At 47.2% G+C, this 23698-nt stretch overlaps 1 protein-coding gene across 1 annotated transcript in view; it reads left to right on the top strand.

Annotated features, from left to right (window-relative positions):
• The first annotated feature begins 1908 nt into the window (after window positions 1–1908).
• DHRS7C (dehydrogenase/reductase 7C) overlaps window positions 1909–23698 on the top strand; it is a 35596-nt gene continuing 13806 nt past the window's right edge. The window contains exons 1-5 of the mRNA XM_024206437.2: window positions 1909–2027; window positions 2517–2676; window positions 9689–9801; window positions 10076–10286; window positions 23462–23554. Of these exons, the coding sequence (XP_024062205.2) occupies window positions 2523–2676; window positions 9689–9801; window positions 10076–10286; window positions 23462–23554 (571 nt within the window). The 5' untranslated portion in view covers window positions 1909–2027; window positions 2517–2522. The remainder of the gene's footprint in view (window positions 2028–2516; window positions 2677–9688; window positions 9802–10075; window positions 10287–23461; window positions 23555–23698) is intronic.

Here is a 23698-nt window from a genome sequence, read left to right as displayed (position 1 = left end):
TTTGGGACAAACGAAGTACAAGCCACATGGCAAAGAATATAAAAAGGCAGCTGCATCTTCTCCATTTTGTCTTCAGTCCTGCTTCTAATCTCTGGAACAACTACTCTACAAACTGATGCATTAAACAAAGGACGGAATGACCCATCCAAGCTTTGGATGTGTTCCAGAGGGACTTTCAAGCCAGCCAACTCACCAATGCTGCTAAGAATCTGATATATGGAATCTGAAGTCTTATGTATAGGGCTTACATGGAGGTCGTGGAAGTCACAGATTCCATGACTTTCTGTGACCTCCGTGACTTCTGCAGGGGCCAATGTGGCCGATCCCAGAGCTGCCCAAGCAGTTGGCTTTGGGTCAGCTGCTCAGGTGGTCCCCGGGACAGACACACAAGCCACTGCTGGAATGGCCTTGGGTACAGCCACACCACCCACTGCTCTGGCGGCACCCGGCAGCGGTGCTTGGTCGGCCAGCTGGAGCAGCTGCAGTGCGTGGCCCCTGGCAGCGATCCCCAGTCAGCCGGCCATAGCAGCCATGGTCCATGACCCTGGGCAGCAGTCCCTGGCCATCTGGAGCAGCCATGGTCCGCGGCCCCGGGCAGCAGTCCCCGGCTGGCCTGTTAGAGCAGCTGTGATCCACGGCCCCTGGCAGCTGGTGCCGCTGGCCCCAGGTGTCCCCCTACAGTGGCCCCCCACACACACACCTCCAGCGACCCCCCCCCCATCCAAGATTTTTATCACAGGTATTTTTAGTATAAGCCAGCAGTTCTCAAATTTTAGCAATCTGAGGACCCCTATTTTGATTTAAAATTTTTCGGGGACCCCCTGCCCTGCCCCTTCACCGAGGTCCCGCCCTTGCCTCACCCCTTCTCTGAGGCCCAGCCTCCACTCGCTTCATCCCCCCCTCCCTCTGTCACTTGCGCTCCTCAACCCTCACTCATTTTCACCATGCTGGGGCCAGGGGCTGAGATGTGGGAGGAGGGTGAGGGCTCTGGCTGAGGGTATGGGCTCTGGGGGCAGGTCAGGGATGAGTGGTTTGGGGTGCAGGAGGGGGATTTGGACTGGGGCAGGGTGTTGGGGTGTTGGGGGGGGTAGGCTCAAGGAGGGAGTTTGGGTGTGGGAGGGGACTCTGGGCTGGGGCAGGGAGTTGGGGTGCGGGTGGGGGTTCGGAGTGTGGGGTCCTGGTGGCGCTTCCCATGGCTCCCAGCACTTGTTTTCCATTGGTTTAGTTCTCTGAGTTTCCCTAACTCTTTTCTAATCCATGTCACAGCTCATTCCAACTCAGGTGCCCAGTTCTCTCTGTTGAATTTATCCCCTCTCCTATCAGTGCCCCCTGAGCTTTTCCCTTCTCAGGATTGTTTTGTGACATCTATAAAGAGTCCATGTCTCAGATCCATACAGGAGAGATGTTAGAACCACTGCACTGTAGATCTTCAATTGGTGGCGAGACGGATATTGTGTTGGTTAAGAACTTTTGTTCGAAGCCAAGGGCCCAGCTCTGAATGAACTCTCTCCTAACAGCTAGCTGGGCGATTAGATAGTAGATGGAGGAGTGAATATTCAGATGGAACAAACACAAACTATTTCCACAGCAACTTTTGAAAAAGAAAAAGACACTAGAACCTTTCTAGTGTTATTGGGCTTGTACAAATTGTTTTCATGCATAATATCAGTTGAAGGCCTAAACCAAACAACAAGGTGATCCAAGGAACATATTTCCATTTTATCATAAAGGCAAGACACAAAAACATTGAAGCTTCTTTGTGCAGTTGAATTAGGACAGTGCAAAGAGCTCTAAAAAGACTTTCCAGCCCTGTGAAACTAAATAGGTCAGGCATGTGGATCGTGCTGTAGATACTATATTTACTTTTTAAAAAATCTCGTATGCAGCTGAGAACTATACATAGCTGTTCTCCCTCAAGACAAGTAGCCTCAGCACATAGACTGCTTTCCAGAAATGCTGAACAAATTTGATTAAAATCTTAGAATAAATTAGTTACTTATCTGCTCCTTGACTGCTGCATATTCATAGTAAGTTATTCTCTTCTCAGTACTTCTGTAATATGTGAAATGTGTATATCTGGTGATAACAATGATAAGCTTTTATCTATGTAGTTCCAATACAATAGGAAAATGTATCAGAGATTAATGTAACATAATTTTACATCCCTTTGGTTAAAATGAATTCACTCTTGCAAATTTGCAATTCTGTTTCTAGAAGAGAACTGTCATGAATAAAATGACAAAAGGCTTTGACTATAATGTGTAATAGTGAGAAGGAAAATGAAGCCTATCTGATAAAAATAGGGCCACATTATACCATTGATTTTCAAGCTAAGTTTTCTCTTGAAACTGTTAAAAACTGGTGACATGCTGTGGCTGCTGCTGTGTAATATAATCCATACATTCTGCTTATCTTTTCCATGAATGGAGACAAGGATTCATTTTAAAAGATATCTTGAAAAATATGAAGAATGGCTCATTTCTATTGTGACTCTAACCTGGTCTATTTTCTTTCAGGTAAAAATGGGTGTCCTTGCTGTGCTTATTCTTCCTTTGCTCCTTTTTGGAATCAGTGGAATTATATATATTTACCGAGCAGTTGGTCGGCTAATGTCAAAGTCAGCTGTGCAAAACAAAGTGGTAGTGATTACCGATGCCATCTCTGGATTGGGCAAGGGTAAGTTGTCGGGTTTGGGGTTTTTTTCACTGTTTTATAGAGAGAAAGAATCATTGTATCTAGCATGGGCATTGTCAGATGACCTTATATGTCTGTTACCTAATATAGGATATGTTCACCTGCAAAATGAAGAGAAAGCAAATATAAAACGAAACACATACTACAATTTTGGAATGTGCACTCTTTGTTCCCCTTTAGAGGAACTGCTGCTGATTTAAATGGACTATATTTTTAATGTATATATATTTATCTCAGTTGAATAAGAAGTTTGAGAGGAAAATGAAGATGGAGTTATTTTTAGCATGCTGTCACTGTGAGATCTAATTACAGGTACAGTCACTATCAGGTGGCAGCATGTCACTATAAATAGATGATTCATATAACCAATATAACCCATAAGGTCTGTACCACTCCAGCTCCATCAGGCCTTGATCATGCAAACATTTATATGTATGCTTAACTTTAAGCATGAGGAGTCCCATGGGCTTCAATACAGTACAAAGGTTTGCAGGATCTGGGCCTAACCAAGTGGCTTTGCAATGACACAGGCACAGGCACATCTGTGTGTGCTGCAGCAGAGAGTAAGTATCACAGTGACCAAATGGCACTGCTATCTCAGTTCATGCTATATAGTCACATAAAGCTAGCATAGCGGTTCATTTAGATGCATGTCTGTCTTGGTTACTTGCTCTAGATGTATCACATTGCACTTACACATTATTTTATTTATATTTTAATCTCTATTAATTGAAAAATCTATAAATATTCATTTATATTCCTTTTTAATGGTTTGTTGATTATTAGTAGTATATTAGACCTTTATTTCATTTCATTTTTAAAAAACTACTTCACCTGTTTGTGTTTTCTGGGGCCTCACCACTCCCTCCAGCGTAGAAGGGCTGAGCCATTTCCATCCTCTCTGGGGACAGGACAGCTGCTGCTCTTTGCTCATACGTTCTCATATTACACGTAGAACATGCCTTCTAAAGGAATGTTTTAATATTTAAAATTGTGCCTTTGTGATTTGGTTTGGTTTGGTTTACAAGAACCACAGCCTTTACACTTTGTTTTTTCTTTCCATTTTTTTCCTACACTAAATGGGAGATGTTTGGAATGGATTTTTGTTTTCAGAAGTTTTCTTCAGGGAATTATCTGTGTGGTAGAAAAGGAAACCAGGCTATTGTATGTGTAAATAAACAGGGAATACAGTTGCCATGAGAAAGGGAATGGAGTTGGGAGCAACGTTACCTCCCTCCTGAACTCTCTGATATCTAGCATCTTAGCCAGGTGTCTGCACTACTCTACAGTCCTGCCACACAAAATATAAGAACGTGCATTGAAAAGCATTTAGAGAACCCCCTTCAGAGACTTAGGCCAGCATCCCATGCAAAACCAGTCAAGCAAGCACATACTCAGAACAACCAACTCCTTCAGACAAATAGCTGCAAACATCCTTCTTCTGTGTGCCCAGTCTGCTGGAAGATCAACATCTCCACTCCTACCCCTGCTCCCTCAGCAGTTTCCATATCCCAAAGGCACTTCTCACACTGCATGGTACATAAACTGGAAGACCCAACATTAATGCTATTTATACAGTTGGTTTCTTAACACAAGGCAGTAATACAGAAAGCAGGTCTGCATCCTCTGCAAACACACAGCTCTGTGAAACAGAATCTAGTAGGCCCAACTGTAATTCAGTATGGCTTTCCTGCAAAGCCAGAGAGAAACAATACAATTCTTCATGACTAGGTGTGGTGAGCTCTTCCTTAGAGAATCCTGTTTCAAATATCAAATCTGTCTTTCTGCATTACTGATGTGGCTTGCATCTTTAAATGGGCAATGACACCAGGTCGTTCCAGCAGTGCGCTATCCTATAAAGTATTTGAAATTGTCACTGTGCATGAGGTGAGGGACAAGTCCATTTTACAGGGCCAAGTCTGAGGCAGAAAACTGAATGAGACACTATGCTGAGCTTGCAGTACAGTACACTGGTTCTAATCCTTCACTTGGCCTGGGACCACCTTGCAGCAGCATCTGCCCTGAAAAATAAAATACTGTTTATTAACAGCTGTTCCATGGAATCCCAGTTGAAAAGGAACATGGGACAATCTATGCCATATTTACTGCTATTGCAATAATCCAGCACCAGGGATGCAGCTCATCATGAACGGATATTGTCCCCAGCCATCATGTGTGTAAGTGCACAGGAAGATGGGGCTAGCTCTATAAAGGGATTTAGGTGTTCCAGTGCTCAGCATTGCAGCACCTAACTTTTAGCTACCCTGCCACCCAGTTGCTAGAAAAACAGGGCATAAAACAAACTTTAGTTAAGCAACTGCTTAGCTGATACCTGTACCACTTTTCCTAAGGTTCTTTTAATTTTAATTCCTGAGGACGTGAGAATTGAATTTAGCTTTATAGAGTTATATTAAATATCCTTAATGGCAGCTTAATAGTATATAAGAAAAAAAAATAGTATTGGACTATGATTTGCGTAACATAAAGTAGAAAATTGGTCAATATATCCATTTAAGTTTTTCAGAATCAAATCACACTAGAAAATAACACGTATACTCAATTACTATGTTGGGAAGGTGACTTTGTTTAGATTCTTGACTAAGAGTCAAATAGGGCTTTAGTTGTGTCAATTGTTTATCAACTCTGGTGTCACTAACACAACAGAAGAAAAACAATCCAAAGCTGGACCACAAGACAATTTGGCCAATTACTTACTTGTCAATTCACCAACATCTCCTTCCCATGGATTTATAGCAGTTAAACCTTTTAATCCATTTCCCAGTGAACTATATTAGCCCCAGTATCTGACTCCTAACTACCTAAGATGAATTCCTGCATTTATGACAGCCTAGTGCTGTTCAACAAGTTTGCACACTTGGTCTCATTTTATATCTGTATACTAGAACTTGGAAGGCAATATGAAACCAGTAACTATGGTAGCCACATGTACAGTGTTTCACAGTTTTAGTTAACATTAACTTGTTCAGTTTCAAAGCTACTTTACAATCATTTTGGTTGGAACCTGTTACAAAAGAAGGCCACAGAGTGTAATCTGTGACAATCTTTAAAGCATGTACACTTCCTTACTAATTAGGTACCCAGTTTTAGGAAGTGGCCAGCTGATTGATTTGGATTGTCACACAAAAGAAAGTTTGTGTGTTATTTATCACCAGATCTCTGCTCAGTCATCAGATTTCATCTTATTTATAATTCACAGCAGGTGTTAACACTCAGATGCAGGTAGAGCAAAGGACAGGCACGACTGTAGTCTTTTTCCAGTGCACCAGCAAGCAACCTGAATTTCTGGAAATGTCAGAAACCATGGTGGGGATGGTCAGTCCTAATGGTTGGGCCTGTACTGGTGTCAGGGGTGCCGGTGGGCTTGTGCAGCCCAAGCTGAAGCCGGTGGCACTGGAGTCTCACTGCAATTTTTAGTCAGTGTGATGACCCGTCAAGGTTCCCACAACTGTGTTACACGCCCTGCTTCAGCAAGTGAGGACTTTGCTGCTGCTAAGCTCTGCGTATTGTCAGCTTCCTGACTCTCTAGCCTGTCTGCCTTGCCAGCAAACTCTTCAGGGCTCTGCCAGTCATAACCTTGCCTCAGGTCCGGTGCAAGCACTAGGCAAACTAGGTGGCCATCTAGGGCGCCAAGATTTGGGGGGCGCTGAAAAGCGGTGCCTAAAAATAGGACCAGATAGCAATCAAGATGCAGGCTGCAGATCGCAGACTGTAGGGAGGACGTAGATAAGAACCCCGCTCCCAATGAATTGCTCTCCTGCCATTTAGGCTACGTCTTTACTACCCGCCGATCCGGCGGGTAGCAATCGGTTTATCGGGGATCGACTTACCGCGTCTCGTGAGGACGCGGTAAAATCGATCCCTGATGGCTCTACCGTCGACTCCGGAAATCCACCTCGACAAGAGGCGGTAGCGGAGTCAGCGGCAGCGCGGCAGCGGTCGGCTTTCCCCCGTCCTCACCGCCAGGTAAGCCGACCTAAAATACGCAACTTCAGCTACGGTATTCACGTAGCTGAAGTTGCGTATCTTAGGTCGGAACCCCGCTGTAGTGTAGACCTAGCCTTAGACAGCCAGGGATTAGGGAAGTCCTTTGATTAGACAGACTATAGAGAGGTGATAAGAATCACGCTCCCAATGAATTGCTCTCCGACTCCTGCCATTTAGAAAGCCAGCGAAATCCTTTGATTAGATCACAGACTATAGGGAGGAGGACATGATAAGAACCATGCTCCCAGTGAATTGTTCTCCGACTCCTGTCTCCTGCCATTTAGAAAACCGGGGAAGTCCTTTGATTAGATCGCAGACTATAGGGAGGACGTGATAAGAACCAGGCTCCCAATGAAGTGCTCTCCGACTCCTGCCATTTAGAAAGCCAGCGAAGTCCTTTGATTGTGAATCGATAATTTTACAGATTGCTGTGTTGGTAGGTACATTATTACAGTACTAGCTCCTCTGTCTTGTAGATTGCACAGCAGCAGCCAGAAGGAGAGTGGAGCAGCTTGCGGCAGGAAGTGTAGGGACTGAGCTGTGCTGTCAGTGTGGTGCAAGCGGGGCCGGCTTGCACATGGCATGCTCCTCGGAGAGCGGGCTGCAGGTTTTCCAGGGCAGAGGCTCTGCTCCCTGGGGAGAGAAGGGAAGGAGGCCACGGCTGGCAGCTCTGCAGGCTGTCTTGCGTGGAGGGGCGGCTAAGCCGCTTTAACCCACCTCCCTGGACCCCAGCTTTCTACCCTCCCGACCCTGCTTTGGCGTGAGGGCCGTGCCCTCTCTGCCTTCACAGTCCTGCCTGCCCCACGCCCCCCTGCCAGAGCGAGAGCCCAGCATTCAACTCCCCAGCCCGGGCACAGGACGGACTCGTGAAGGCAAAGCAGGCCACACGCTCCCAATGCCCTGTTGCAAGTGCACTTGGCCCACTGCTGCTGCATGCTAGGGACTGGAGAGGAGAGCGCCCATTTCACCTTGCGGCTCTTTGAATCCTACCCTGCCCGCCGCCCCCCTCCACACCCAAACCCGGTCTGCTTCCCTTCCCCTCCCCAGCCAAACCCGATCCTCCCAGTGACCGAACCCGGTCTGCTCCCCTTGCACTCCCCAGCCAAACCCGAACGCGGTCTGCTTCCCCTCCCCACCAAACCCAATCCCCCACTGACCCGAACCCAGTCTGCTTCCTTCTCCTCCCGGCCAAACTTGAACGGTCACTGACTGAATCCGGTCTGCTTCCCTTCCCCGCGGAAAAATAAATTCTAAATTATAACGTGTTACTCTGTGACAGTGTATTGTGTATAATGTATGTGATTTATTTTAAGAGCCATGCTATGTTGTGCAAAGTGAAAACAATAACAATGTCAGCACTGTCAGGTTATTCATTTATTTTCATTAAATATGTAGACTAAATAATTAAACGAATAAATTTTCAAGCCGAACGTGTATTAATTCTAATTAACAATGCCACATTATGCAGTATTCATTTTTGAAAGTTTTTAAATAAGTGATGCTGGGGGCGGGCCCAAGGTGGAAGTTTCGCCTAGGGCGCAAAATATCCTTGCACCGGCCCTGCCTTGCCTAGCATGTAATAGTCAGTGAACCTCAATTCCCAAGTTCCTCATAGATGCCTCTCTCTGCAGTGTTCTGCTCTTCTTACTTTAGCATCCATAAACCTTATCAAATTTGTTGTGCCTTCAAAGAGAGAGTTCACAGCAGCTTATTAACTTAGTTTATTCACAAAAGTACATAGGTTTATGTGATGCCAAATATAAGGAACAAGTAATGGTTACAAACAAATGGAAGTAAAAATATGCTTCTAAGAAAAAAACCCCAACAAACTAGAGTCTTTTCTGCAAAGATGTTTTTCTCACCATAGTCTTTCTTCCAGCATGGTTGGCTTATATAGCTTTAGCCAGGACCCAACATATGAAACTCAAAATGCTTGATTTTTGACTCTACTTGAATGATAACCTAGGGGTTCTTTCTCCCTCTCTTTAGTAGTTCAATAACTCTTTGAAAAGTAAGTCCCAACAAAGTTTTTCTCTTCTGCTGGAATATAGATAGAATATTAAGGCTGGAAGGGACCTCATCTACTCCAACCCCTGCTCAAAGCAGGACCAATCCCCAACAGTTTTTCCCCCGATACCTAAATGGCCCTCTCAAGGATTGAACTCACAACCCTAGGTTTAGCAGGCCAATGCTCAAACCACTGAGCTAGATGTCATGCTATAGTCTCCCTTGTGTGTTAGCTTGATAGCTTTGTTTATCTTGTTTGTAAATGTATTTTCATTGTCTCTGCCTGATGGGCCGGCAGGTCAGCCAAGGAAATCCACATTCCTTTGTCTAAAGCAGACTCGTCTTAGACATTGCTTGCCAGACACTTCTTAAGGACATAATTCCAATACATATCCATAACTCTTTGTACGCACCCTATACATGCACCACACAATGAGTTTTGAGACTAGTGTGTTACCAATTTGCATATGATACCTTACATGACACCTTTTAGATACATATTCTGACAACAGTGTGTCAGGTACAGTCAGTCAGGCCTGACAAGAGTTGCTGACACAGAGTAGAGAACCACCAATGGGCATCTGTGTCAGATTGAGCTAGCTAGATTAAAGATAGTGCTGGTACAGCTCCATGAACTGCAAATTACATCCTCATTGCAGTGTAAATGTAGCCTCAAAGCCATGACCTGCAAGCTCCTTGGCTATTTAGAGTTTGATTAGATCATGGGGCTAGAGTGCACCATTCTGCGTGCTTTTAATATTGTAAAAGGTGTTAATCTGTTTTGTACTTACTGTTCATGTATACATTTCCTGTACCGTGAAGGGGTTTTATGTTTCTTCGTTATTTTTTATTGTTTGCTTTTTCCAAAATTAATGAAGTTTGAAAAAAACATTCAATTTCGTCAACAGCAGAACAATCATTTCAAAGTGAAATTACTCCAACTGACTTGTTACTGTTCCTTATTAATATATTTATTTTCCAGAATGCTCTCGAGTCTTTCACTCTGGAGGAGCGAGGTTAGTGTTGTGTGGAAAGACATGGGAGAAGTTAGAAGCCTTGTATAATGCTTTAATCAGTGTGGCAGACCCCAGTGTGGTAAGTATGTCCTCTCCTTGCTTTGTGCCTTGTCAAAGTGTACAGAACTGGAGGGAAAATATTAATGATCTGGTGCTTGGCACAGTTTTTACATACAAATGAATCTAGGAGAGTGGGTGAAAAGGAAAAACAATATTCTCAAAATGATGGTGAGAGCACTTTCTTCGCATATGACAGTAAATACACTTTAAAACAGAGACCAGACACAGTCTCCTTTCATGTAACCTTGTATGTCTGAAATAACAAAATACTATTTCCTTTTTTTAAAAAAAAGACATTTACACCAAAGCTCGTACTTCTGGATCTCTCAGACATAAACTGCATTCAAGATGTAGCTAAAGAAATATTGGATTGCTATGGATGTGTGGATATACTGATCAACAATGCTAGTATGAAGGTGAAAGGACCAGTGCAGAGTATCTCATTGGAACTCGATAAAAAGATTATGGATGCCAACTATTTTGGACCTATAACACTAACAAAAGGTATTCTGATTTTTTTCTTCTTTTGAAAGTGCTATTTAAAGATTGGGTGCCAAGTCATTGTGTCATGTTATGGTATGGCTTGGGTCAAATTTTGCTTTCAGCTCCATCAGTATAAATCAGAAGAGTCTCTACTGAAAATCAGTGGTGTGAAATTGGAGCAAGTGAGAACAGAATCAGGTCCCCTGAGTCTGAAGAGAAGAGTGTTTATCAACAATAAGTAATATCATGGCCCCATTTTCAAAACACCCAGTTGTATGTTTGCAGTGACCCCTTTAGGCATGTGCTTCTGCTCTGCTGTGAAGACATCGACTGTCACAAATCAGTAAGGAGTGCATGCAGCCAGGCTAAAACTTAGCCATGACAAGAGTGCATCCAGCACATAATTGTGTACAAATTTGGGGGTGCACTTAGGGCTCGATCATGCAAGGTGCTGAGCACTCTGGTCCTGATGCAGCAAAGCACTTGTGCACATCCTTAACTTTTGGCATGTGAGTTGTCCCATTGACTTTACTGGGGCTACCCTTATGGGTAAAGTTAAGCACATGTTTAAGTGTTTTAGTGGACTGGGGTGAGAGCACCATACAGGATCGAGCCCTTAGAGCAGAGGGATTTTATAAAGGTACCTCAGAGTGCCAGATATTTTGCTGCCTTCTGTTTCTCCCACCTTTCTCCTCCTTCCCTCCCTCATTCTTTGTCTGCTGTCCCAAGAGCAACCAAAGTATCATTCAGATGCTCTTGGTTCTACCCTGTTCCTCTTTCTCATCATCCCAGGCAAAGCATCTCAAGACTGCTATCAGCTCTGTTGCAGGGAGGACACCTCTAGAACTGCCAGTCACTTGCTCACGTTCATTTTTAACTTTTTAACATTTTTCACTCTTAAGGAAAAAACAGTCTGGTTTTCCTCAGCCCAGCCATCAGACAATGTATACTTGAAAGTGTGTTCTCCAAAACACTAAGCTGTTGTATACGCCCCTGGGAAGGCTGCAAGCTGGAGTCAGGCTCTGGCAGAGGCTGCAGAAGGATTCTCAATTGCCAGATCTCTTCATGTGAAAGAGATGGGAGGAAAATAGTGGGTCTCAAAATTACACTAAATAGACAAGAAGATCCCAGCTACACCACAGCCATCAGTGCCAGGGGCAGACCCTCGGGCAACCCAGCCATGGCAGAGAACCATTGGAGTGGGGACTTGAACATGACCCTCCCAAGGGAGTGTTCTAACCACTGGACTATAGAGTCAACCTCTCACTTCCTTGCTCTCTGTCTGACCCAATGAATATTGAATTATTTTATACAAAGTGGAACAGCTTAAACAGGAGAGATATGGATCTGGGCCCTAAACCCTACCCCTTTCTTCTGCATTTCACTGAGGGCTAGCTTAACTAGCATCCTGCTCAGCTTGCTGGGTTCTAAGGATCCCTTTCTTAGGCACCTAACTCTCTCCATACAAGGCATAGGGAGCTTGGGCAACTAACTCAGGGCTGTGAATTCCACTGGGCACTAGAGTGCCTAGGATTTAGGCTTTGCAACACCTAAGTCCTCTTTGTGAATCTAGTCCTTAGTTTCTGTGTACTTTGGTTCCCCATTGGTAAAAAAGGGATACTAGCACTTTCCTACCTTGTGGGGCATTGTGAGAATAAATATATTAAAAATTGTAAGTGTGACAGGATCCCCAGGTGCACCCTGGGACTGTGGGACCGCTGTGCCCCCTTAACTCTCTCCAGCCTGGGCTCTGTCTCACAATGCCTTGCTAGTGACCAGCAGCAACCCCTCCAGGAGCTGCTATCACTCAGCACAACAGCAGGTGGAGCCCCACACCGAGCTAGGTTGCAAGAATGCTTCCAAAGCCACTCATGAATCACACAGAGAAAGGCACCAGCCAAATCCTCCCAGCACTTTACCCCAGGAATATACCATCTTGCACTGCTCAAGGTCGGCAGTGCAAATTTATTAATTGGTTCACCACTTCATTGATGGAAAGTGGATATACCCCAGCCTTTGTCAACCTGAGCAGTTTTGCCACACACTTCATACAAAATCACTGGTAAAGATAAACAGTTAAACACATTTATTGACTACAAAAGATAAATTTTAAGTGATATTAAATGATAGGCAAAAAGTCAGAGTTAGTTACCAAAATAAAATAAAATATAACCACGCAGACTTAAATTCTCAACCCTATTAGACTGGGCAACATCTAGATTAAGCAGTTTTTCTCACCCTACTGGATAGTGCAGTCCTTAATATACAGGTTTGTCCCTTAAACCTGGGCCAGTCTCCTCTGTTGGAGTCTTGTCTTCTTCTGAGTGTCTTTGTTGCTTGCAGCATAGGTTGGGGCAGGAGAAAGGCGAAGCATGGGCCTGCTCTGTTCTGTTTTATACCCTCAGTCCCATGTGCTTACATTGCCACTCAGAGAGCACTGAAGGGAAACCACTGTTGTGTGTTCACACTGTCAGTTGCCTGTGCAATAGCATGTTCACACTTGCGGAACTTGCATCGATATTCAGAACAATGCTCTCTGGGCAACTATCCCAGAAAGCATCTCTTCCTCTTCTTCCGCTAAGAGTTGTGGGAAGGCAGAGGGGGTTGTGGGACATCCTGGGTCCTGTCCCAATGCCCTATGATGCATTGTTTCACATCCCAGCAATCCCTGTGCTTCCGTCCGCATTTGGCGCCATCTTTCAACGGTTTTTGTACTGTGCACTCTGCCTCTTCAGGCTGCAGGAATGAATCCCGCATTGTTGACCAATATGCTGCTTGCTCTGACCAACACGTCACGAGTGGCAGTGGAGTTATTCCTTAACTAGAAAGGCAAGAGGAGTGTGACATTGATCTCGCCACTCGTAGTAGCTACGACACACGATTGCTTGTGGCATTCACGGAGGTGCTGACCACAGTGGAATACTGCTTTTGGGCTCGGGAAACAAGCACTAAGTGGTGGGATCACTTTGTCATGCACATCTGGGATGATGAGCAGTGGCTGCAGAACTTTCGGATGAGGAAAGCCACATTCATGGGACTATGTGATGAGCTCGCCCCAGCCCTGCGGACATGAGAATGAGAGCTGCCCCGTCACTGGAGAAGTGTGTAGCAATTGCACAGTGGAAGCTGGCTACTCCAGACAGCTACTGATCAGTCGCTAACCAGCATGGAGTGGGAAAGTCGACTGTTGGACTCGTGTTGATGGAAGTGTGCAGGGCCATTAATCGGATCCTGCTCCGTAAGACCATGACTCTGCACAATGTGCGCGACATTGTGGATGGCTTTGCGCAAATGGGCTTCCCTAACTGCGGAGGGGCGATAGATGGTACGCATATTCCAATTCTGGCACTAAACCACCTAGCCACCAAGTACATTAATCAGAAGGGATATTTCTCAATGGTTCCCCAGGCGCTTGTGGATCAATATCGGCATTTCACGGACATTAACGCAGGCTGGTCCGGAAAGGTGCATGACGCATGCATCTTTCGGAACACTGGCCTGTTCAGGAAGCTACAAGCAGGGACTTTCTTCCCGGACCTGAAGATCACCGTAGGGGAAGTCGAAATGCCCATTGTGATCCTGGGAGACCCTGCCTACCCCTTAATGCCGGGGCTTATGAAGCCATACACGGGTAACCTGGACAGCAGCAAGGAGTGCTTCAACAACAGGCTGAGCAAGTGCAGAATGACTGTTGAGTGTGCTTTTAGCTGTTTAAAGGCCCGCTGGCACTGCCTATATGGGAGGCTGGACCTGGCTGATGACAATATTCCTATGCTTATAGCTGCGTGCTGTACGCTCCATAATATTTGTGAAGGGAAGGGTGAAAGCTTCACTCAGGGCTGGACCGCTGAGGCTCAGCGCCTGGAGGCTGAATTTGAACAGCCAGAGACAAGGGCTATTAGAGGGGCGCAGCACAGGGCCATAAGGATCAGGGATGCCTTGAGGCAGCAATTTGAAGCTGAAAGCCACTAATATTTGTTGCTATGCTCAGGAGCGCAGTGCTTGTAATGCTAGGAGGTGATTGGGATTGGGGTGGGCGATGCACTGTGATGGTTTAATAAAATTGCCTGTTGCTCTTCTGGGCTCTGTTTGCTTTCAGTTAACAGAATAAAGATTATTTTCAAACCAAAACAATTCTTTTATTAAAAAACAACAACGGGAGGAAAGAGACAAACAAAAAACACATCAGCACTGTGGGGGATGGGGAAAGGGAGGGTCCCAGGACGGGGTGGGATCCTGGGACAGTTAAAGATTTGTGTATGTCCAGGTATCATATGCAACCTTGTCCTTTGGAGTACAGTGCAGCGGGTACTGTTCTTCAGCAGAGCTAAACTGCAGAGGGATGGGTGTTGAATGCAGTGGGTACTGGGAGTCTGCAGGGCTGGACTGTGACGGGGCAGGAGTGGAATGCAGCGGTTACAGACTGGAGCCAGGAGGTTGACAAGAGTGTGTTGGTGGTGTCTGGGGGGTGCATGGGAAAGAGTTTTGCAACAGCGGCTGCAGGGGAGGGTGGGCGCGGAACTGCTTGGTTTGCAGAGCTAGTAGCACCTGGAGTGTGTCTGCTTGGCCTTCATAACATTTAAGAGCCACTCCGTGGCTTCATTCTGGCGCGCCATGTTCTCCTTTCGGTTCCTCTTCTCGCTGTCCAGCCACTCCTTCAATTCTTGTTTTTTGGTGGCAGAGTTCATCATGACATCACTTAGAAAGTCCTCCTTTCTCAGCTGCTTTCTAATTCTGCACAGCCGTTCAGCTGGTGATAACAAAGAGGGAGGCTGGACTCCCAAGGTCATATCTGTGAAGTCAAAATGCAACAGTTTACAGAAGCAGTATTGTTTGCAACACACAGACCACTGATTCAGTGATTTAAAACACAGCCACTATTCATATACCTGTCACTAACTGGCTGACCCCAGGCAAGCACACATGAGCCACACGACCCCCAAAATGGTGAGTTACCTCAGGGGCAGGGGAAATCACTCTTCTGAGATCCTGCTGTACACTGGGCACGTGGCTCTTGGGGAGAGCCAGCCCTGTAGGGGGCGCCTTATAATCATTACTGTGCCCACATTTTCCACAGGCTGTGTTCATTATGGAAGATATCTCGCTGCTGAGGGTGAGCAGGGAATCAAGGGAGGGTCTTCTCCAAGACTGCAGCTTCTGCCCTGGCCCTTATGCGGCTCGCCTGAGTGCAGAAATGGTCCCTCCCCAGTGACAGCAGAGTGGCACAGAAAAGTTACCCTTAATGGCACAATGTCCAAGATACAAAGCAGCTCTGCCAAAGAACCTGCAGCAGCAGATTGCCCAGTATCTCCATGAGAGTTTCCATGAGGTAGATTCCCGTGAAGTGAGGGAGTCAATCAATACCCTGTTCCACCGCTCAGACAAGGCATGTGGTGGTACACGCATCACACAGACACAAGCCTGCTTTCTGCAACCCTCCTGCCCCCAACAACTCGCTTCAGTGATTCCCAAAATCAAAGCCACTTACCAGGATCCTCCTCTCCTGTTTGCGCTTCACCAAGCTCCGACCACTGTGACTGGCTAGCCTCCTCTGGGGTAGAGATGAGCTCCTGGCTGCATGCATCTCTGACCTCTGAGTCATCCTCTGCTTCTGGGTCCGCCTCCCCCTCCACATCCTCATCCAAGATTTCCTCCTCCTGGCTCGGTCCACTCTCGACTGGCACGCAAACCACCGAATGTTCGCAGTGGAGGTGGGGTCACCACCAGTGGCGTAGCCAGCTTCTAAGAGGAGGGGGAGCAAACATAAAAAAGGCATCCCCCTCTGGCTCCTCCTCTGGCAACGCCCCCCTTGGCTCCTCCCCCGGCTGCTCCGCGCCCCCCCCCCCCCCGTCTGCCGCCCCCCCCGGCCCCCCCCCCCCCCCCCCCCCATGGCTCCTCCGGCCCTGCCGTGCCACCCCCGCGCCCCCCCCCCTCGCTCCTCCGGCCGCGCCCACCGTCCCCCCCGCGGCTGCCGGCCACCAGCCTGCCCCCCCCCCCGCTCCTCCGGCCACGGCAGCCGGCCGCGCTGCGGGCCGCATGCTGCACTCCAGGCTGGAGCAACCGTTGGCTTTGTGGTGTGGGCATCAGAACAGCGCAAGGGTCTCATCAGTAGCTAGTACAGATGCCTGGCTGGTGAGGCTTGCGCACATGCTCAGAGTCCATCTAATCCCAAGATCTGGGGTCGGGACAGAATTTCCCCCCAGGTCAGCTTGGCAGTGTGATGGTTATGTTAAGCTGCCCCCCCCCTCCCCCCACGCTCCTCCGGCCACGTGCCCACTGCCCCCCCATGGCTGCCGGCCACGCTGAGGGCGGCCAGCCTGCGCCCTCCCTCGCTCCTCCGGCTGCCTTTGGAAAGGCGCAGCTTTTGGCAAATTTGCTGAGGGGAAGCGGCTGCTTCCCCTGCACCCCGCTAGCTACTCTACTGGTCACCACCAACTATCGTGTCCAGTTCTTTGTGGAACCAGCAGCTCATGGGCAAAGCACTGGAGTGGCAGTTTGCCTCCCGTGCCTTGTGGTAGGCGTTCCGCAGCTCCTTCACTTTGACCCTGCACTGCAGTGTGTCCCGGTCATGGCCCCTTTCTGTCATGCAACATGAAATCTGTTTGTAGGTATCATAATTCCTACCGCTGGAGTGCAGCTGAGACTGGACAACCTCCTCTCCCCAAATGCTGATGAGGTCCAGTAGCTCAGCATTGCTCCAAATGGGGGATTGCCTGGTGCATGGAGCAGGCATGTCACCTGGAAAGATGTGCTGAGACCACTGAATGCGTCACCGAGCAAACAGGAAGGGGACTTTCAAAATTCCCAAGGAATTTAATGGGTGGGGCTCACAGTTGGTCACCTGAGGGCAGGGCAGTAGAGTTCAAACCAATGATCAGAGAGGCGAGAGCAGGAATTGTGGGTTACCTCCCAGAAGCCAATTGCAGCGCTGTAATCGACCAGGGTGTCTATACTGGCACTGCGGTGCTGTAGCCCTGGTGCAGAAAGCTGAACCCCTCTCGTTGGGGTGGCTTTTTTACAGCACTGCAACTGTGCAGTTTCTGCACACTAAGTGGCTTGGCAGTGTGTACACCTTGGGAGTTACAGCACAGAAAGCTGCTTTACTGTATAGAAACTTGCCAGTGTAGACAAGGCTTGAGTCTCCAGGCAAGGTTGATCAATTCCCCTGGTGTGGCCTCATGCAGGTGAGTCATTGAATTGTAGGTCCCTTGCTGGACAATGGCTGTTGATGGGTTGTTTCACACCCCACCCGGGCGTGGGTTACTTTCCTTGCTGTTGCCTCTGGGGAGCTAATATCTGGCTGATTCCCCAATTTACAGCATGTTTTAGTGACAACCATACAACAAAATTCTCATAACTTCATATTCATTAATGATATACATATATGGATAGAAAAATGACTTTCAGCAGATCATAACCTTTCCCCTGATCCATTACAAGGCATGCTTTATATATAATATCACAATTATATAAAAATGAGGAATATGGGGGTTCCAGGATGCTCCCCCAAGGTATAGAATGTCACAGTGAGGTGCTCAGTAACTATGATAGTGGAGGCCAGATAAAAACCTAAGACAGATAAAAATCCTACATCTGAAATTCTGTAAACAAATACGTCAAGTGTACAGGAATTCCACCAATGATCGATGCTAATCAACATACAGAAAAGAACATACAAATTCTGGCGCTATCTCATCCTAAGCAGCAAGTGATCCTGTGATATCCTGTCCTTTTAAATGTTCAGGGGCTCTGTGCTCCCCCCTCCACAGGGCAAAGACTCACTTTAGTGTTAGTTTCAATTTTACAGCCAGAACCATAAAGCCAGCACAGCCCAGAGCTGTGCGTCCATCAGCTCCCCCTGCATCTGACTGTCTATTTCCTTCTCTGCTGGATCTAGAAATAAAACATTGGCAAGTAGTAGGGTTGCCAACTTTCTACTTGTACAAAACCGAACACCCTTGCCCCACCCCTACTCCGCCCCTCGTCTGAGGCCCTGCCCATTCTCTGAGGCCCTGGCCCCACTCACTCCATCCCCCCTCCCTATGTCATTTGCTCTCACTCACTCGCTCATTTTCAGTGGGCTGGCTCAGGGGGTTGGGGTGTGGGTTCTGGGGTGGGGCCAGAAATGAGGGGTTCAGGGTGCAGGAGGGGACTCTGGTTTGGGGTAGGGGGTTGGGGTGTCGAGTGGTGAGGGCTCCGGCTGGGAGTGCGGGCTCTGGTGTGGGGTCAGGGATGAGGGATTTGGGGTGCAGGAGGGGACTGTGGGCTGGGGCAGGGGGTTGGGGCTGGGATGTGTGTGAGGGCTCTGGCTGGGGATGCAGACTCTGAGGTGGGGCTGGGGATGAGGGGTTTGAGGTGCAGGAGGGTGCTCCAGGCTGGCACCAAGGAGTTTGGTGGGTGGGAGGGAGATCACGGCTGGGGCAGGGGGGTTGGGCGTGTGGGGGGGGGTGAGGACTCCAGCTGGGGGTTTGGGCTGGTGATGTGAGGTTTGGGGTGAAGGAGAGTGCTCCGGGCTAGGATCGAGGGGTTCGGAGGGCGGAAGGGGGCTCCTGGCTGGGTCAGGGGGTTGGGGCACAGCTGCCAACTTTCATGCGGCAAATAAACACCCAGACTTTCACAATAAGCCAAAAATCAAGCTAATCCCATTTCAAAACAAGCCAATCTCTAAGAACCCCAACACTCTATGTGACTAGATCCCCCTGGTGCTCAGTCTGGGACTGTGGTGGGCCCGCTGTGCACCCCTGACTCTCTCCTCCTCTAGCCCCTGCTTGTACTTTGCCCCTGCTTGCTGGGAGCCGATCAAAAAAAAGAAGCAACGAGCTACAAGCCAAACAAGCAACAAGTTACAAGCCAAAGACTAGCCAACAAGCAACTCACAAGCCAATTAAGCCAAAAACAAGCCCAATTTCTGCGTTTTTTTCACTGGTTTGGCATGTCTGGCTTGGGGCGCAGGAGAGGGTAAGAGGTGCAGGCTCCGGGCAGCGCTTACCTCTGGGCTCCTACGCAGAGGCGTGGCCAGAGGCTATGTGTGCTGCCCTATCCGCAGGTGCTGCCCTGCAGCTCCCATTGGCCGTGGTTCCCAAAAAATAGGAGCTGCAGAGCTGGTGCTTGGGGTGGGGGCAGCGTGTGGAGCCCCCTGGCTTCCCCTACACATAGGAGCCAGATGGGGGACATGCCGCTGCTTCTGGGAGTTGTGCAGAGCTATGGCAGGCAGGCAGCCTGCCTTAGCCCCGCTGCACCGCCGATTGGACTTTTAACGGCCTGGTCAGCAGTGCTGACTGGAACAGCCAGGATCCCTTTTCAACCAGGCGTTCTGGTTGAAAACTGGACACCTGGCAACCATAGCAACTAGGAATTTATATCCCAATTGTGTTCAGTGCTGCTTCTGCCTGACCTGATACTATAAATAAATTAAATTTAAATAAATTAATGGAGATATCCCATCTCCTAGAACTGGAAGGGACCTTGAAAGGTCATCGAGTCCAGCCCCCTGCCTTCACTAGCAGGACCAAGTACTGATTTTGCCCCACATCCTAAGTGGCCCCCTCAAGGATTGAACTCACAACCCTGGGTTTAGCAGGCCAATGCTCAAACCACTGAGCTCTCCCTCCCCCTAGAGGCATAAGGTGACAGACTGCTGTTTTTGCTCCTGGACAGCATGAACCAGCCAGCCAGAGGGAGGAAGTAGGAAAATCAAGATCGAACATAACATAAAAGTACTACAGTTACTGCTGGGACTGTTCAAACAAGATAGCTAAGTGGAAGCAAGCAGCCATCTTGACTGACCTCATGCAAGCAGGCGAACAGCTTAGCTTGCACTGAGGGTCTATAGCCAGCAGAGGGAGCCCAAGTATAGCCAAAGGCGCATGCAAGCACACAGCCAATAGAGGGTGATCCAGCTCACACAGTTCAGGGGGGAAAAATCCCTATGGAAAAGGGGTGAAGTCCAACAAGAGAACAGAGAAATGGCACCTTTTGTGGGCAATGTTAGTGAGTTTGATGAAAACCTTAAATCATGGGTGGTATAACTTGATATTTTTGAGCAATCTGTAACCTGCAACTCCATTCCAGAAGGGCAGAGTTTCAACCTTGCTGACAGTGACAAGTCCAAAGGCATACGAACTGCTGCATGACCTGTACCTGGACTGCCACGGACACTGCAATTACTCCAGCAACGCAGGAACATTTTTGTCCTATCCCGTTGATGATAGCAGGATGATATCAGTTCCATCAGCAACATGAGGGAAGTGGAGAATGAGTAGCACAGTTTGTTGCTGCTTCAAGGAAATTATCAGAGCATTGTCAGTTTGGACAAACATTAAGTGATGCCCTGTGTGACCAGTTAGTCTCTGGATTATGCAATGGAGGAAGGTACTGATTGTATCAATGTTTATGTTCAAGAAGGCTGTTGAAGTAGAAGTTGCAGTGAAGACCTCAGAGAAGGTGTGTGAACCAAGTTTTCCTCCTGCATCGGTGCAACAGAAGACCAAAGGAACACAAAAAATTTCTGTGAGGGCCATTATGCACAAACTACACACTCTGAGAAGGATTGCTGGGCACCTCAGGTTATTGGCAGAAAGTGCCAGAAGAAAGGACATCTCACCGCGACCTGTCACACAATTCAGCGACCAGCAACACAGAGTAACTGTACATCCAAGAAGACACCTATGAAGACTGAACCTAAGAAAGGATTGAAATCAGGAATTCATAATGTGGAAAAAGACAAGAGCTGTAGTGACATTGACCAAGACCTAGCACTGCATGTGTTATCAGAAGCTGGATTTTGAGATGGTATCTAGGTTACACCCTTGATTGAAGGAGTTCCTACAAGAATGGAGCTTGATACTGGAGCTGCTGTTTCACTGATTTCTGCCTATCACCAGACTTTGTCACAAGTTCCCCTGGAAGAAACCTCTGCAGTTTTGAGGATTTATACTGGAGAAAATTTAGTCCAGGAAGGAATACTCCAGGCAAAAATTCAGCTAGATGGACAATCAGTCATTTACCCTTGTAGATGATTAAAGGGAAGTGTCCACCATAATCTGGCAGACCTTGGCTTGTGATGCTCAAGGTGAATTGGACCGAGATCACAAAAGCACCTCAAAATCTTCAAGAAATACTGGACAGACTTTCCAAAAATTTTAAAAAAGAACCTGGGCAGATGAGCAGAAGGTCACGGAAGCTCACTGTTAAGTCTGACACTCAGTTGAAATATTGCAAGCCCAGAGTTGTGCCTTATGCTCTGAAGCCTCTGGAGGAAGCTGATTTAGACCGTTCAGTGAACACTGGAATCTTGTCACTGGTTTCACACAGTGAGTGGGCTATACCCATCATACCAATGATCAAGAAGGATTTTTATTATGAATATTTGCATTGTAAAAAGATAAACAAAAGAAACAGTATTTCAATTCACCTCATACAAGTACTGTAATGCAATCTCTTTATCATTAAAGTTTAACTTAGAAATGTAGAATTATTATTATTATTTATTTATTTATTACATAATTCCCTTCAGCTGAGTGAGCCCTTGCTTGCAAAGGAGGGTGGATTTTACCTCAGGGGGTTGACATGCGGCAAGGGCAGAGAGGCTGGTGCAGGGAGGCTGAGCTTGCCAGGCCCCTGTTTTCCTTGGCAGTGTTTCTCAATTTTTTTGTGCTGGTGACCCCATTTGGACTTAAAAAAAATAGTGATGCCCCCCTATAAAAATTGTGACCCCCCCATTTTCAGCCGCAGGGTGTTAGGGGGCTCAGGTAGGGGGCTTCAGTCCCACTGGGTGCAGGGCTCAGGGTTTCAGTCCTGCTGAAGGCAGGGGGCTCCAGGCTTCAGCCCCACTTGAGGCTTAGAGCTCTGGGCTTCATCCTGGCTCAGGGCTTCAGCCTACTCGGTATGCAGGGCTCCAGGCATCAGCCCGGCTTGAGGCTCAGGGCTTCAGCTCTGCTCGGGCTCCAGGGTCCAGGCTCAGCTCCTCTCAGGGTGTGGGACTCGGGGCTTCAGCCCCCCCGCCACCACCTCTGGATGGCCAGGCTGGGCCTTCTATCACCCCACTACCCACAGAGCTCAAGGCTGGGGCTTCAGCCTCCCGCACCGCCTGAGGAGCTGTGGGCTGCAGCTTCAACCCCCTCCCCCTGCCTCCAACACCTCCCTCGCCACCCAGAGGTATGTGATTAATACATTAAAAATTAACATGTTAATTTTGTTTTCAATTAGTTGCAGGCATTAACTGTGATTAATTGACAGCCCTAATTACAACCCATACTTGATGGGGACCACATCCTGAATTAATCCTTCCTTAACCCCCTTTTCTGGCCTTCAAAAAACCGCCCAACCTCTCCAAGCTCATCATCAGAAGCCAGTCCCCACAGACCAGGAAATACCAACTCAAAGTGGCACCAGACCTTGCCAGAACAACAGATGCAAAATGTGTAGACATATCTCCATTGCTACAATGATCAACACCCTCCACAACACACCTTTCAAGATCTTTGGGTCCTATACATGCCTATCACAACATGTGGTGTACCTCATGCGGTGCACTAGATGCCCCAATAACAACTATGTGGGTGAAATCAGATAATCACTATGTTCTCAAATGAACTCTCACAGAAAAAAAAATAATAAAAGATTAAAACACCCTACCACCCATGGGCAAATAATTTTCACAAAACAATAACTCCATATCTGACCTCTCAGTCCTCATCCTCAAAGGAAACCTTCACAACACCTTCAAAAGATGAGCCTGGGAGATTAAATTCATAACTTTGCTAGACACTAAAAATCATGGACTGAATAGAGCCACTAAATGTATGGCTTATTTTTATTAAAACAATCTATAACCAACTAATCCCCCTCCCCAGCCTTTTTTAATCTCTCCCTTCCTCCCCCCCATGACTGGAGGGATGTTAACTGGCCACTTTCCCTTGAATGGTACCTTGAAATATGTGTTAACTATTTGTGCTAAACAATCTGTTCCAGGTTGTTTTTAGCTGACATTCTGAGTACATTTCCCAGACCTGAAGAGCTCTGTGTAAAGCTTGAAAGCTTGTCTCCTTCAGCAGCTGAAGTTGGTCAAATAAAATATATTACCTGTCTCTCTAATATCCTGGGACCAACACGGCTACAACAGAATTTCTGTATCTCTGCTTAGTTCACATTCATTTTTTTTCACTTTTTCCTTCTTGTTGTTTTTGTTTTTTCAGCCCTTCTTCCCAACATGATCTCAAGAAGAACTGGCCAAGTTGTCCTAGTAAATAATATCCAAGGAAAATTAGGAGTCCCATTTCGTGCTGCTTGTAAGTCATTACAAGACAAAATTTACATTGTAAAGTGTGAACTATACCTATGACATGAAGATTATGATATTAGCTCATTAAATATGCTAATTTGGAGTAGGGTTCAGCAAATCATCTCTATGACTTCTGGGGTGAATAAATTGC

This window comes from Terrapene carolina, unplaced genomic scaffold, assembly GCF_002925995.2.
Source record: "Terrapene carolina triunguis isolate 2854851 unplaced genomic scaffold, T_m_triunguis-2.0 Scaffold192, whole genome shotgun sequence".
Classification (NCBI taxonomy): domain Eukaryota; kingdom Metazoa; phylum Chordata; order Testudines; family Emydidae; genus Terrapene; species Terrapene triunguis.
Note: the sequence above shows the minus strand (reverse complement) of the source record. Positions and strands in the feature narration are given on the sequence as shown.